The following is a 15,412-nucleotide window of genomic DNA, read 5'->3' as shown; positions in this document are numbered from 1 at the left end:
CACACACACAAACACACACAGAGAAACAGAGAGAGACAGAAAGATATAAGACAGTATTTTAAAGTACTACAGATACAGAATGGCCAATAATGAAATTGTAATAACTTATAGATGCAAGAATGATAATAAAAAGCAACAAAAATAGAAAAAAAACATAATTGAATCTCAGAAACATTTTCCAGGAAATATTGGTGAATCTCTAATGCTTTAGAGATAATGTGGTAGCAACAGAAGACAGTAGGTTCAGAAGGTTAGTGGGCTCTCCAACAGTGAGAAGCTGATTGAAAAAGTGGCTTGTCTGGAACTATGATTTTAATTCTCCCATTAAACAGTCTTTATGACCAATGGTGCCATAGCACTCAGCTCAGCATTGTGCAACCCACAATATGTCCAAATCAATAACTGTTTTTTACCCTCTGAGGACTTGGTTAGTAAAGATTCCAACTCTGATTTTCAAACTTACCAATGTATAAAGGAGAGTTTTCAGATTTGGCAAAATCTTCTATGTAGGAAATACCCAAGGGCATGATGGGAGTTTCACCAATTCCACGGATAAGATTTCCTACCATTACATATATCCACATTAAGGATTTAATTTCTTTTGAACACTCTATATTAAAACAAAGGAAAAATAGATAAGCATTCTGACAGTCAAGGGTTACACAGAGTTAATTCAAAATTTTCTTTGTTTCTTGGGTCACAAATCCATGATGACCATGAAAGGGGTTATGTAACTGTGCTAATTATGAATCACCGAGTCACCCCTACTGCTTATTTTGGGATAATATTTATCAATGAATTATAAGAGTTATTTATGCTGGAACCAATTTTCACTTGGGTAGGAAATATGATCTAAAGATAGATACCTCTTCCCAATTCAATGTTTAGTGACAACACATTGGTTGTGAGAATTTACACCAAAGAAATATGCAAACATTAAAATGAGGACTTTTCCTCACCTCTAGGGACTCAGTTTTCTGCCAACCAATGGACCCAGTAAATTAATGTGTACACTGGCTCATTCATCCACAATTTTGAGGACTGAAAAAGAAGCACATGTGTGCATATGTCTCTGATAATTCATGCTGTACTGACACAACACAGGGAAGATTGATGGAAGTTTGAATTCCCCACTGCCTCAATTACTTTGTAGAAACTAAATATTGTTGCACAAATAATGAAAACCCAGAGACAAATATGGGGTTCAACCAAAAACCTAGAAAAGCAGAGCAGGAAAGCCACTAGAGAAATCTTAAGCACAACTATGTTCTTCTGTGTATAAGTTCCCTTTTGTTATGGTGTTCTATCATAGTAAAAGAAAAGTAATACATGCAATAAATACTCAGTGGTCTCTGCTTTGGTTCCTGCCTCCAGGTTCTTGCCTTGGCTTCCCTCATGGTTGGGTACAATTTATAAGCTAGACAATCTCTTTCCTATCTGAATTAGTTTTAGTCCATGTTTTATTATAGCAACAGAAAACCAAACTAGACCAATCACATAGATCTTATCATGGGTCTAGATCCATCCTTCCAAGTTGTTTTCCCTTGTGGGATTAACTCTACAGTGGTGCTGGAGTAGATATCATTTTTTAATATCCACTTTAAGAAACAAAGGAATCTTAAGTATATTCAAATTTAGAAGGCAGAGAATTCTATATTATTAGACAACTCTCTTCCCTGAAGAGAGAAATAAAGATTGTTCATTTGTCTTAGATGCCTACTAAATCCAATGTAACATTGAAAGCCCTTTATAAGAATATTCTGTAACCATGTCCCTGAGCAGGAAAACAATAAGAAGCACTAGTTCACCTTTAGGGTCCAGTGTTGGTGTTAAAGTCTGGGTTCTGTTTCCCGAACACAAGAAGCTGTTTGAGGACAAGTTGCTTGAAGGCAAGATTGTTTTCTCATATTCGTATCTGTGTGGACACAGGAAACATTCACTGTGAGGACCTGAGTGCAAGGAGAGCATCTGCAGATCGCTGACTCCTGCTTCCCTGAATGCAGCATCCAGAGCCCACACAGACATGTCTCCACAGTGGTCATTCTAAACATCATGAATCCCATTGCTGGGCCAGAGAGATGACTTAGCAGGTAAAGAACTTGCTGCACAGTCTGATGACCTGAGCTCAGTCCTGGAAATCACATTAAGGTGGAAGGAGAGGAATGATTCCATAAGGTGATCCTCTGACCTCTACATGTGAAAACCTACACCCACCATGCATATGCAAACACTTACAGGTGCGCGCGCGCACACACACACACACACAGACAAATAAATAAATAAATAAATAAATAAATAAATAAATAAATAAATACCGGAAATCTGTATCATGAAGCTGGACATGTAGTTCTGGGGCTAAACTCCCTAACTGCATCAGCAGGGTGTGGTGGCCCATGCCTGTCACCCTAGCACTTGAGAGGTGGAGAGAGGAACAACAGAAGCTCAAGGTCACCCTCAGCTATGCAGTTAGTTTGAGTCTGGACTGGGATTCCCAAGAACCTATCTCAAGTAAAAACAGAACAAAACAAAGCAAAATAAACCAAAAATAACCCCCAATTTGAAAACATGAATAAATATAAGTAATAAATTTCATCAAAAGAACTTGATAATCTCCAAAAATGTGCCCCTTCTTTACAGTTAGTTCCCATCTCTTCATGTAAGTGGCATAGCTTTCAGATTCCCTAATGCCGGCCCTATGATATTTCTAACTGACTATTTTCTAGAAATAATTGAGTGAGGTAAAGAACAGAAGCAAAAAAACGGAAAGAAACTCACTAAAGTAAAATTGAGAAGATAAAAGCTTTAGAGAGAGACAAAAAACAACACAACAAATCAAGACACCTGCTCTGTGATCTCTGAGCTGTGATCCTATCCTTCCTTTCTGAGAATTCAAGCAATCATTTTCCTATGTGTTCATTAACTCCAACAGAAGAAAAAGTTCCCATGTCTTGACAAAAGGTTTCAGAATCCATCACCTGAAAATGCAGAGTCATGATACCAAAAGTGTTATTAAACTATGGTCATTTAACTTGATTAAATCTCCAAGGATCAGCTTGTCCTAGAAAGAAAATGACAGACTACAAAAGTAGAGGAGAATGTGTCTAGCTAAGTCTATGTCCATTGTAGGTATTCTGGATTTCATTTAGTTATTTAATATTTATTATTGCTAAGTGCTTTTTAGAAGAGAGACAGCCAGAGGAAAGCATGGGCTGCTGAATTCTGCATGAATATGGAGTTATACTCGTCAACATTCTAATTTCTATTCTGAATAATACAGTACAGAAGTCAGAACCACTTAACCCAAGAAGTGCCTGGATGTCGCCACATAGGCTGAAAGTGAAGTGTAAACAAGAGCCTGTGCCTCTCTATTCATGACCCAGTGAGGACAGGCCAGCTTAAAAAAATAATCACTACTCTATGTTAAGACCAAGGTCCTCCCAACTCCCCCCAGGTCCAGGAAGGTGATCAACCAAGCTGAGAAGGCTCCCACAGAGCCCGTCCATGCAGAAGAATCAAAGCCCAGGGAGGGGGGTATGGGTGAAGGGGAGGGGAGGGAAGGGGGAGGAGAAGGGGAGGAGATGGAAATTTTTAAATATAAAAAAATAAACCATAAAACAATCACTATTGGTGGAAGGTAGACAAACACAGTAGTTGAATATTTCTTGACATTAATTTGAATCAAATAGAAAGCAAAGAATAATTTTAAATTTCATCCACAAACTTCCAGTTCCCTGCAAAAACACCTGAGATGACAAAATATTCTTTCATTTATTATCCACTTAAATTTCAGTTGTTCATTCAAAGTCCATTTACTCCCCAATTGACAATAAAACAGCAGGAAAATGTTTCAAAATGAAAAAGGGGAATTCCTATTTTATCACAGATAAAGAGATCTAGATATGAAGATGTAGATCAGTCGGTACATTGGTGCCTGGCAAGCACCAATCCAATGATAATTTCCATATTAGCATTCTGTACTTTGGGGGAGCATTGCTTCCCCCAGAGAGGAAACTCTAAGCTTTATTTACTGCAATTGAAAGTTGAACCTAAAAGTACCATCAAGTACTCACCGGCCCATCAGGAAATGAGGTAGTGATATTAAGAAACATCCTAGGCCCATAACCACACATCCAACACCAATCACTATAGGTCTGTGCAGTTTTGTTCCAAAATAACTCACGAATATAATGAACAAAAGGTTTCCTAGGAGAAATAAATGAGAATGCTTATTTCAGTAAAGTTTTATCACATCATAGTCATAGCCTCCTCTATATTTGCCATCTAGTGTTCATTGTTTAACAACCACCTTAAGAACACAGCGATAGGTGCTTAGAAGATTTGTGCATTGTTTTAAATTCATAATCAATCATGACCCTGAGGGAAGGAAATGCCCGCCAAGTGTTGCATTCACTGTCTAATGTGAAATCCTTCCCCTCACAATGATTCCAATTTAAGACTCCCTTTAAGTCATCTGCCACAGCCAGTGGTATTGTTATTTTTTGTTATTATTTTTTAATTTAAACCAGACTTTTTAACCTTTAGTTTAAAAATCACAAAAAATAGAGTTTTCCATGAACTTGGATGAGAATTATTTTCAATAATCATTAACTTGGAATCAACATTTCTGTTCACGGTAATGTACAAAGCAATAGTGACATGAAGAGCCATCTTTCTGTCACCAACAGAAGTATAAATATTGGCTTATGACATCATGATTATTGGCTTGTAGCCAATAATTACTTGAAAATCAGATGTAGATGATCTTTGCCTTGTTAAAAAGCATGAATGTTTCTCCTGACAGGATGTTTAAATGTTCTGATAATTATACTTCAGTGTAACTGCATTCCTTTTGACCTATATAGTTTGATTTTGTATAACTACAGTATTATCCAGAAATAAGATGGCATTGAGTTTTCAATATAAGTCCTCTACATAGAAAGATCAATACTCTCTTGCAACCCCATACTGGCTCTCTGCCACATAAAAAATAGAAGACACACTCTAAAGTAAGCCATAGTCTCTGCCCATTTTTCCTCCCTGCACACTTCTCCAGGTTCATGTTCTAACAACTTCCACCTTCTCATAACACAGGGCTGAATTGATCCCCATACAAACTATTTGATGGCTCACCCTCTGTACACATCTCCCCTTCACAGTGGTTTCTCCACCCATATCACCTTTACCCCTTCAAGAGACTATCTTCCCTAGCACAGTGTGTTCTGTTTGAACTTGGATAGCCAATGGATGGCACTTGCTGCCACTAGCACACTGGAACATTACTCAATCTCAGTAAGGCATTCGTTCTGACTGCACTGTGAAGACCTAGGACACAGGCGGCAGAGGAAATACTAAGAAGTTTGATCCTGGGAGACAAAATTAAGCAACCTCAGTGTGTGTTAGCTACTCCACATTCTTGATTTTCTTTGCTGCTTTGATTAAATACCTTAAAGACAATTACATCTTGAAGAAAGTAACAACTAGGACTAAAAGTCTTCCAGGTCACTTTGTTTATAGAGGGCCTCTTTCCCTCCGTGACCCCCTGTATTCTCATATTCCATTTCATCACCTAAAATCTGGGGCTAAAGTTCATTCACTTTTCTTAGGAATTGTGTCTTAGGAATTACTTAAACACAGGAAAACATAGAAAACATTCTCATGTTACTGGTGACTAGGAGTGGAGAGCTGTCAAACTCACAGACACAGTAGGGAAAGAGAAGCATTTGCTCTCCTTCAGAACACGAGTTCCTCTAGGCTCCCGCAGAAACCTTGTAAAATGTCATGGAAGAGGTCTTAGTGTCTCTCTGAGTTATCAAGTGATGGATATTAATACTCTAAATCTATGTCAGAAAAGAAAGAGACCATATCAGGGTATGTGGCAATAATTAGGTACTATAATGAAGATATTTAAATAAATAATTTCTTTACACCCAAACCAGGCTATTCAATCATACCAGGAAGCATGTAATTCACAAAATATAAAGTCTAATGTAGGAAATAAGGAGAGAATGTCAATATACAACAATAAGTAAATGTAAAATAACTCACCAATCTCAAAGCTCCCATTGATAAATCCAACTATAGAAGTGGGGATATTGAATTGTCTCTCTATTTGTGTGAGCATGGAATTCATATAAATTCCTGATAGTGATTTTGCTACATATGCCCCTGTTAATGCCAAAAGAAACATCTAGAAAGAAAAACATTTAAGAAATAGTGAGAAATTAATTTTACAATTATATATATGCCACCAACTGGCAAAACAGCCTCTACCATGAGGTGGAGGATTGTATCCAACTTAAACAGCCCTAGAACATAAAAAAAAAACTTTAAAGTGTAATCTCTACTCTGTCCTAACTCTGGAAATGCAGGGTTAGAATAGTTGGATTGAAGTTGTAAATTTTGTAGATGGATATGGCTTTTCTCTTGCTAGTGTACCACATTAATACAGAAAGACATGAAGTTATTCTGTGTAAGACACAGTTATTGTTAGATCTTCAGCATTATACTGTTCTCTGCAGCACAAAAGTTGTCCATTTTAAGAAAGGGAAGGAATAGAACACCGAATTACAGCACAGCATTGTTTCTACAGCATGCCTGTTTTCAGGAGTGACAGGTCTCTGGATGTTCATGACAGTTCAATCCTTTGTCCTCTTTTTCTCCATTTTTGAGAACAACAAGCTACACTCTCACTTCTGGAGGCAATGGTCCAGCAAACTGGTATCTGTTTTTTTTCTTCCTAGAGCAGCAAACCCTATAGACTTTTAATTCAGTAGTACAAGTGGTATTCATAACATATCAACCCAGGGCAGAGCATTTTGGGGGGTCTTTCAGGTGCAGGATAAAATGGGGCCAGGTCCTGATAAGACTCCACAGTACCTGCCTGTGACTAAAAACTCACATGAAGTGATGTAGTGAATGACCTTCCTGTTTCCCTCAACTTATCTGCTAGCAGCTGGTTGATGGCAAATGTCACCATCCCAGCTTCTGAAACCTTTGTGCTCTCTTGTGTGAAATAATAGGCAAATCATCTTGTGTTAGATTAATATTTACTGCTTATAAAATTTGTCATGAGTACCAATTAACCTGCATTAACCAGAACAGAAACAAACACAAAAATAAGTAAAATGGCAAATGTGAAAACCAAGTTCATTATAGCTTAAAAATATTCTATGACTATAAGATAATATAATTCCATCTCTAGAAGTTTATCTTCTAACTCTAAATGACATTGACAGAGATGTTTCCTCTTCCCACTGCAAATTGTTCAGAGGATATGATTGATACTTGATTATGTTCTTATGAGTTTTATATTCAGGTACTATATTTAAAAGTGAAGTCTATAAAATTTAAAAAAACAGGCTTGTGGAGATCGTTCATTTGATTTAACTTTTGAAGAAGAAAACTAAACAGGTGGTGAACAAATACCTCTTTCTCTAAAGTATTTGGTTTTAGGCAGAAAATAAAACAAAAACAAAAACAAAACAAAACAAACAGTGTCCATGCTGGCTCAGGTCTGCTGCTACATAACATCTGTATTTATAAAGTCAATCTTGTTGACTATTAGCCTGAGTACTCTAGAGTCTGAAGGAAAAGCTTTCAAAGCAGTTTTTACATTCCTCCTAAGGGAGTTCTCTTCTACTTTTTCTTTCATCCTCTTAACTTGTGTAAATGTGTGCATGTTTGTGTGGAATGAGTTCATGTATGTATATGCACAGGGGGAGATGGGACAAGCACAGATGTAATTCTTCAGTCTTTGTACATGTTTTTAATAGCAGGGACTATTGCCTGGAATTCACCCAGGTGGCAAAGCAGGGTGTCAGTGAGCACCAAGTGTCTGGTGACTCTATTGCCCCCACACTGGGATTGCAGTCAATGTCCCACCATGCTTTCTTTCTACATGGGCTTAGGGACTGAACTGGTCATCGCCATCCTGCTTCCAAGGCAAGTACTTTACAGATGAATATTTCTCCCCACACACTTGAGAAATTTTCCTTTCATTTCTTTAATAAATTTTATTGATTAATCTTGTTTCATCATTTCATACTTACGTGACATCATCTGATTGTACTTTCTTCCCATTTCTTTCCCTGTCTTTTACATCAACACCCTCATTCCTAACATTCCTTTTCCATGGTTCATGAATTTTGGTTTTGTTTTTTGTTCCATAAAGCTTCAACAGGGCCATCTGTGTAGCCACTGGATTAGGACTCACTATTGATGACTAGTGAAGTCATCAGTGGATGCATGAATGAATGTCATTAAGGCCATCTTTTCCCCTGCCTTAGGACACTTTTCTTAATTATTATAATCTAAACTTAAGAAGCAGGGGCTTAAGTCTGGCACTGTAGACCATTTGACCACCCTAACATTCTAGACAGTTCTAAAGTCAGAGAAGTCTTTTTAAGCAATCACCTCTAAATTTTGACTTGTAAACTCATGGTTTTAACATTTTCCCATAAACTGCACACCAGTATCTACTGTTGTTAAACTACCAAGTTACTGTGGTGGCTTGATTAGGAATGCCCCCATAAGCTCCTAGATTTGCCTGCCTGGTCACCAAGTAGTGGCACTATTGGTAGCTGTGGTCTTGTTGGAGGAAGTATGTCAATGAGAGTGGCTATGAAGTTTCAGAAGCTCCAGCTAGTCCCAGTGTCACTCTCTTCCTGTTGCCTGCCAATCTGAATATAGAACTCTTTGATCCCTCTCTAAAACCATATCTCCCTTGGACCCCATGTTCCCACGATGACAATCATGGATTAAACCTCAGAAACTATAAGCAAGCCCCAAATAAATGTTTTCCTTTATAAGAGTTGCAGTGGTTTTGGTGTCCCTTCATAGCAATAGAAGCCTTAAGACAGTAACCAAAGATGAATTTTGAGAAATAATATTTATGATACCTGATGATATTTCTCTAAAAATGCTATTAATGTTAGCAACCAAAAATCAAAACACTCATTATTATCCTAAGCATTGAAACTGGAGATGGGACTCAACAGTTAAGATTATTGACAACTCTTACTGAGGACCTGGGTTCCATTCTTACCACCCACATTGTGTTTCAAAACCACCTGTAACTACAGCTCCGGGGAACCCAATGCCTTCTTCTCGCCTCCAAGTATACCAGACATTCAAGTGGTGCACTAACATACATGAGGGCAAAACATCCATGTACATAAAATAAAACATAAATTTAAAGTGACTCACATATCTTAAAGTGGAGATGGAGGAATAGGCCAGATATAGAGGCATTACCTGGTGTGTGTGAGCATCTGGATCTAATCCTTCATACCACTCATAGAGGATGGCACTGAAGGGTAGGTACTCACACATATACAGAAAGAGATGGACACAGAGAATCATACACACAGAGAAGTCTCAGAATAATTTTTTTTTTTGGTTTTTTGAGACAGGGTTTCTCTGCAGCTTTAGAGCCTGTCCTGGAGCTAGCTCTTGTAGACCAGGCTGGTCTCGAACTCAGAGATCCACCTGCCTCTGCCTCCCAAGTGCTGGGATTAAAGGCGTGCGCCACCACTGCCCGGCAATAATTTTTATCTTAAAATGTAGAACTAGCATTACCTTTTTCAGTAGAAATACACTGAAGTACAAACACATTGCACAAATTGTCCAAAGTGACACATCTAGGATGCATCTCACAAAGGGTAAGCACCAGAGGTCCCAGGTTCTTCAGAAAAATGTGAGAACTGAAGGATAACTTGAGGGGGTTGGATTTCAGTAATTCATGCATTGCTGCAGGCAAAAATACTACCCAGGGCTGAATCTGAGTCCTCCTCTCTTTTACATTAATGAATGAAGTCCACTATATGTGAATAAGGTAAGTGAGCTTGTGATAGGGTAACTTAGGAGGCAGCAGCTTAGAGAGGAAGCTGGGAGGCACTCTGCAGAGACTAGGACCATGTTCAGATCCTTGGGTTAATCGAAGTTTGCATTTAGTGATGCAAAGATGCCTTTGGAACTGTGAGAAGAACAACTATCTCAAAACTACTGAAAATCACCCAAATAACTAAAAGAATGGAGGGTTATTATTATTATTATTATTATTATTATTATTATTATTACAAAGCCATGATTGTAGTATTGCTAAATCTTGAAGAAAATCTTTTTCTGACTAAGTCATGAAGTCATCTTTGCATATCAATCAACACAGAACTTCTTTTGGGGTACTGTTTCCTAACTGTGACCCCTGACCTCCTGATGGGAACCCCTGAGGGCTGAGTATTGGATTGACATCTGATCTCAGATTAAATTCCACCACACTATAATACATACCTAAAATATTTTAAATCCTGTCCTCCTTTAAGACTCTCTAAATCAATGTTTCTCAATCTTCCTAATGGTACACACTTTAATACAGATCCTCAAATTCTGTTGACTCCAAAAATAAAATTATTTCATGTGCTACTTCCTAAGTGTAATTTTCCTACAGTTATGAATTTTAATGTAAATATCTGTGTTTTACAATGGTCTTAGGTGCCCCCTGTGAATAATTATTCAACCCCCAAAGGGGTCGTGACACACAGGTTGAGAACCTCTTCTCTAAATTATTCTCATAAATCTTTTTGAATGAATAATTCTGGCTAGACCTGCACAATTATAAAACCAACTTCTTTAAGGAAATAAATTAACAATACATTAGACAAAAAGGCTTTTATGTTGGAAAACTTCAAATAAACTGAGCAATGATCCAAGGATTTTCAATGCTTGCTTTAAAACACTGTCATGCGCATATACATGCACATATATCTAAACAATCCATACCTTCATTTTTGAAAAGCATGTCACCCCATGGGTTCCAATCCTCTTCCCAGGTTCTCCCATGTTATTCTGATGGTTTCCAGATGTTTGTCTTTAAATGTCTTACTGCTGCCTTTCCAAAAATATCAAACAGTTATCAATTAAACTATTGACTGAACTGTAACAAGTCATACATAAAAAAGAAAATAAACTTTACTAGGGGTCTTAATCATGATTTCTATTGCTGTGATAAAATACCAGAACCAAAGTCAACTTAGAGTAAGAAAGGGAAAACCAAAATCAGCTTAGAGGGGAAAGGTATCTCTTTAGCTCACAATTTTATATCAGTTTATCACTGATGGAAGTCAGGGCAGAAATTTATGGCAGCAACCTGGATACGGGAGCAGATGCAGAGGCTAAGGAGGAATACTGCTTCCTGCTTTTGCTCTCATGGCTTGCACTACCTGCTTTTTTATAGAATCCTGGACTGCCTGCTCAGGGAAGGGCCCACCCATAGTAATCTAGGCCCTCTCATATTAATATTCAATAAAGAAAATACACCAAAGGATAGACCATAACCTTGTGACATTTTCTCAGTTGAGGTTCCTTCTCCCCCAAATAACCCTAGCCTGTGTCAAATTGATATAAACTGTTGGGCACAGCTGTAGAGGTGGTTCAGTGGGTAACGTGTTTTATTCCTAACTTGAGGACATCAATTTGAATTCTGAGCAACCAACTGAAAACCTGGACTTCTCTGCACCAACCTGTAACCCCAACACTGGGAGGACCCAGAGAGCAGGATCACTACAGCATGGCTTCCTGTCACTCTAACCAAATGAACAACTGACAAATTCAGTGAAGAGACTCCATTATAAAACTTAAGGTTGAACATTCTAGAGGAAGACATTCAGTACTGACCTATGATCTCCATAATATGTTCACCTGTATGTGTACACCAGCCCCTACACATGTAATTATGTATATACATAAAAGTACATATTCACTGCACAGTCTCTCTCTCTCATATATATATATATGCATATATCATATATATATATATATATATATATCACATGTGTGTGTGCGTGAATCACTTGAAAAGGAACAACTTAACCAGTATCTTAAATATTATAACATTATCTAAGAAGTTTTTATTCTGACTGATCTTGAAAAAATTGCCATAGGAGATTTGGTTAGTTTCATTTCTACTGAAAAAGTCAGTGAAAATAACTCTGCTTAGTCTTTGGTGATAATAAAGCTAGCCTCAGAGTTTGTTAGGCTTTAACCTGAAGCTAAGGACAATGTGGTTAAAACAAAACTTTACAAGCAAATGACCTGAATGAAGCCTTTTGAAGTCATGTGAAGGCTGCTGCCTTTAAGAACATGAAGATATCTGCTGTGTTTGTTCTAAATGTATGTCTCACTGAGCCAACTAAAGCTGTTTTCCCAGGCTTCCTTCTTGAGGTCTTTGCATTCTAAGATTTCCCTGGTGTCTCAAGAAGAGAAACACATTCTAAGATACTGTAGATTCACAAAGACCTGGGGAGACAGAGAATTTTAATCAAGAAAACAATCTAAAGAAAAACAACAAATAAATCTACAATCTGGGAATAAGTTGAACACTTCCAGATTTAAAAATGTAGGAATAGGAAAAGACCAGGCACCTAAAAAGACATTTATAGATGGTTATTCAAGATATACATATTACGGATGAACAAACATGTATGTTCCTATATAGGTGATATGCAGGTGCAAATATTAATATGCAATGCAGAAAGGTGACTTGAGCTCTATTCAACTGTATCAGCCTCATCAAATTATTTTTTGTCTTGAAAGTAAAAATTTTCATCACCATCTAGGTATTTTAATTTTATATTTATTACAGAAAATCTATTTCAACATAGCAGTATTAATTCTTAACAGTATCTGCGGCAAGAATTTGTGAAAATCCTCTAAGCAACATTCATTCAACTTGTAATTCAGAATGGTTTTAACTTTATAAAATATTTAAACCATTTCCCAAAGTGTCAAATCCCAGCCACAACTGAGTAATTATGTCTGACTGTAGTTTTCTCTACTGCCTTGCAATTGTGAAGAATACTATTTGAACACCAACTTTCTTCATGCATCAAGAGTAAAGAAAGAACAAGACAAGCTTGCTGTGCTGTAGAGAAGTGAAATTTTTAGAGATACAACAGTTATCAGAGAAAGTTACTTGTTTCAAATCCCTAGGAACCTATGCTTCTTCTAGGAAAGATATAATTTCTTTAAAAGAAATAAAGGTATGCTGAGATAGAATGTAGGCTGAGGTACAACTTCCTTATTGTGGAAATAAAAAAGAAAATTTATAGCATTTGGATGAAAATTTTAATGACTCTCTAGGTAGGTTTGAATAAATATAAGAATGAAATTACAGACTCAAGGATCCCACATAAAACTTCAAGTCCACTTAACTTCATGAGAGGACCTGATAATGGTTGTGGAAAGAATAGAGAAAGTGGGCAATTTCCTGTAGAGAGGAGGCTCATGTTTTAAATTGACACCAACTTAGATGAAATTTCAACCTTTGAACTCTTTTCACCTGCCTCTGTTTCTCTCATATTATTGCAATCTCGCATCAGCCTTTTCTTGCTTTGCTTTCTCCTTGTGCATTCCCGAGTGTGGGGTGGTCTCTCTACCCATCATTAAGAGAATTTACTCCTTTCCTATGTGAAAGCTGTTTTCACTTTCCTTAGTGGCTTAAAATATAACCATTTTCAATATCTACTTCACATTTTTTAACCAAGAGAATCTGGAGCTAACATCCAGATCATCGGATGACTCTTTTTGTCCACATTAAATGATCATCTGGGCAGTTTGTATTGCCATCTTGAAGATTCCTTTCAGAACACAGTGGCTGTGTCAGAAAAGTCTTGCAATCAAGTGTCTCAACTGTAAATAAAGTGTACAAAGCCAAGCACTTGAAAACAGATTCAATGTTAATAAACTAATCCCCATCTTCCTCTAAAGTGCCAATATTTTCTATATCCTTTCAGATACATTTTAAACATGCCCATAGAGGAAAAAAGACAAAGCAACCTGTTTCTTTGATTCAACAAAACTCATGTGACCCAATACTGAATCATGTCACAATCCCCTCTTGAGCACTTTGAACCTAAATAAGAAATGTGCACAAGTGGCAGCCACATGAACAGTGTCCCTTTGTTAGTACAACTTTGTTTAAACAATAACTTCTGTCCCCAGGATCACAGTATCAAAATAAACCCATTATCAGTCATCAATGCTAAAGAAAACAGGATGTTACACTTTTATTAAGCTCACAACACTGTCATTTCTCTTTCTTTCCAAATGAGGCATGAAAACACGCCAGTCTCATTCTCAAGCAAAAGAGTCCACAACTTTTAACCATTTTGCATTGCTTGTGTTTTTGCAAAAATGTATGATGAATGTCTGCTCTCTCAATTATTTTAAGAACACAGTGCATAATTGCAAAGTAGGTGAGTGAGCATACTACAAAGCAGATCTATATAAGAGTTACTACCTTGCAGTACTGACACTCTATACACACTGAGCAGCAACATTGCCCTGAGGGAACTTTTGGCTGATGGTCCTTAATGACATCTCAATCACAGAGAAATATAACTCTGTACAAGATAAATAAACACACTCAATCATACTCAGTATCCACCCAATTTGCAATTATCAGGAAATCCATGCTGTTCATGCCACCTTATTCTCTACTGTTGAATTAATGAAACAAAGATTCTGCTTTACCATGGCCAAGCAAATAATACATACATGAAGAAGTCTTAGGAGACGGTCCTCTCCCTGGTGCTGGGAAAAAGAGTTACAGCAAACAAAGTCTAATGAAAAGTACCTTTCCCCGGGATTTGCCTCTAATTCCTAGGGACAGCCTACTGGGTGCTGTCCAGTGAATTGTGTTCAACCAATAACAAGCCAAGAAAGGACATGGAAAATCAATTGAGAATAGGAGTTTCTGTCCCATCTCATTCTGCAGTCATTCAGTCTTAAATAAACACACAGAAGTCTATATTAATTATAAGATATTTGGCACATTAGCTCAATTATATAGCTATGAATAATTTGCATTGATATTAATCTTGGTTTACTGATACAAATTTAAGGTCAATTTTGTTATAAGTATATTTCTGCTCTTGATTAAGGTATTGTGATTGTATTGATCATTTAAAAATATATTATTAGGAAATATAGGTTGTTAATGGATAATCATCAATAATAATCAAACTTGTAGTCATGTTAGTTAGATTTTCTAGATATATAGAGATATATTTCAGTTAGATTGGTATTCTTCATATCCTTCAAAGACTACAGAATATAGCATTTAAATGTTTTGATAAATTAGGGCTATTCATGACAATGAGACATATCTGCTCCTGGCAGCACCAATCTACTTCAAGAGGAAGATGGGCCTCCAAGAGGCTCCTTGTGGAGTATGATAGCCATTTGGGCAAGAAATTGCTCTTGCCTGGACTGTTGCATAAACTGGACATGAAGAAACCACAGAGAGAGGACTGCTGAACTTGCCTAAAGGTGAGATGGTCTTTCAGGGTTCCTGCTTCATCAAAAAGTCCGCAAAATATTCTGTAGGACACAAAAAATGACTGAACTGTCTTTAAAA

At 37.1% G+C, this 15,412-nt stretch overlaps 1 protein-coding gene across 7 annotated transcripts in view; it reads right to left on the bottom strand.

Annotated features, from left to right (window-relative positions):
- LOC119808139 (solute carrier organic anion transporter family member 1A4-like) overlaps positions 1 to 14,700 on the bottom strand; it is a 49,632-nt gene extending 34,932 nt beyond the window's left edge. For 5 of the 7 annotated variants that reach the window (XM_038320487.1, XM_038320489.1, XM_038320492.1 and 2 more), the window contains exons 1-6: positions 14,551 to 14,700; positions 10,777 to 10,881; positions 6,046 to 6,187; positions 4,071 to 4,203; positions 1,809 to 1,915; positions 464 to 610 (exon numbers count right to left, since the gene is read on the bottom strand). In XM_038320487.1, coding sequence (XP_038176415.1) covers positions 464 to 610; positions 1,809 to 1,915; positions 4,071 to 4,203; positions 6,046 to 6,187; positions 10,777 to 10,836 — 589 coding nt within the window. In that variant the 5' untranslated portion in view covers positions 10,837 to 10,881; positions 14,551 to 14,700. Of the gene's footprint in view, positions 1 to 463; positions 611 to 1,808; positions 1,916 to 4,070; positions 4,204 to 6,045; positions 6,188 to 10,776; positions 10,886 to 14,550 lie in introns of all 7 variants that reach the window. The other 2 variants (XM_038320488.1, XM_038320491.1) reach the window with 2 other exon arrangements.
- Positions 14,701 to 15,412: the final 712 nt, after the last annotated feature.

The sequence above is a fragment of the Arvicola amphibius genome, chromosome 2, assembly GCF_903992535.2.
Source record: "Arvicola amphibius chromosome 2, mArvAmp1.2, whole genome shotgun sequence".
In the NCBI taxonomy this organism is placed as follows: domain Eukaryota; kingdom Metazoa; phylum Chordata; class Mammalia; order Rodentia; family Cricetidae; genus Arvicola; species Arvicola amphibius.
This window is presented reverse-complemented; position numbering and strand designations above follow the sequence as displayed.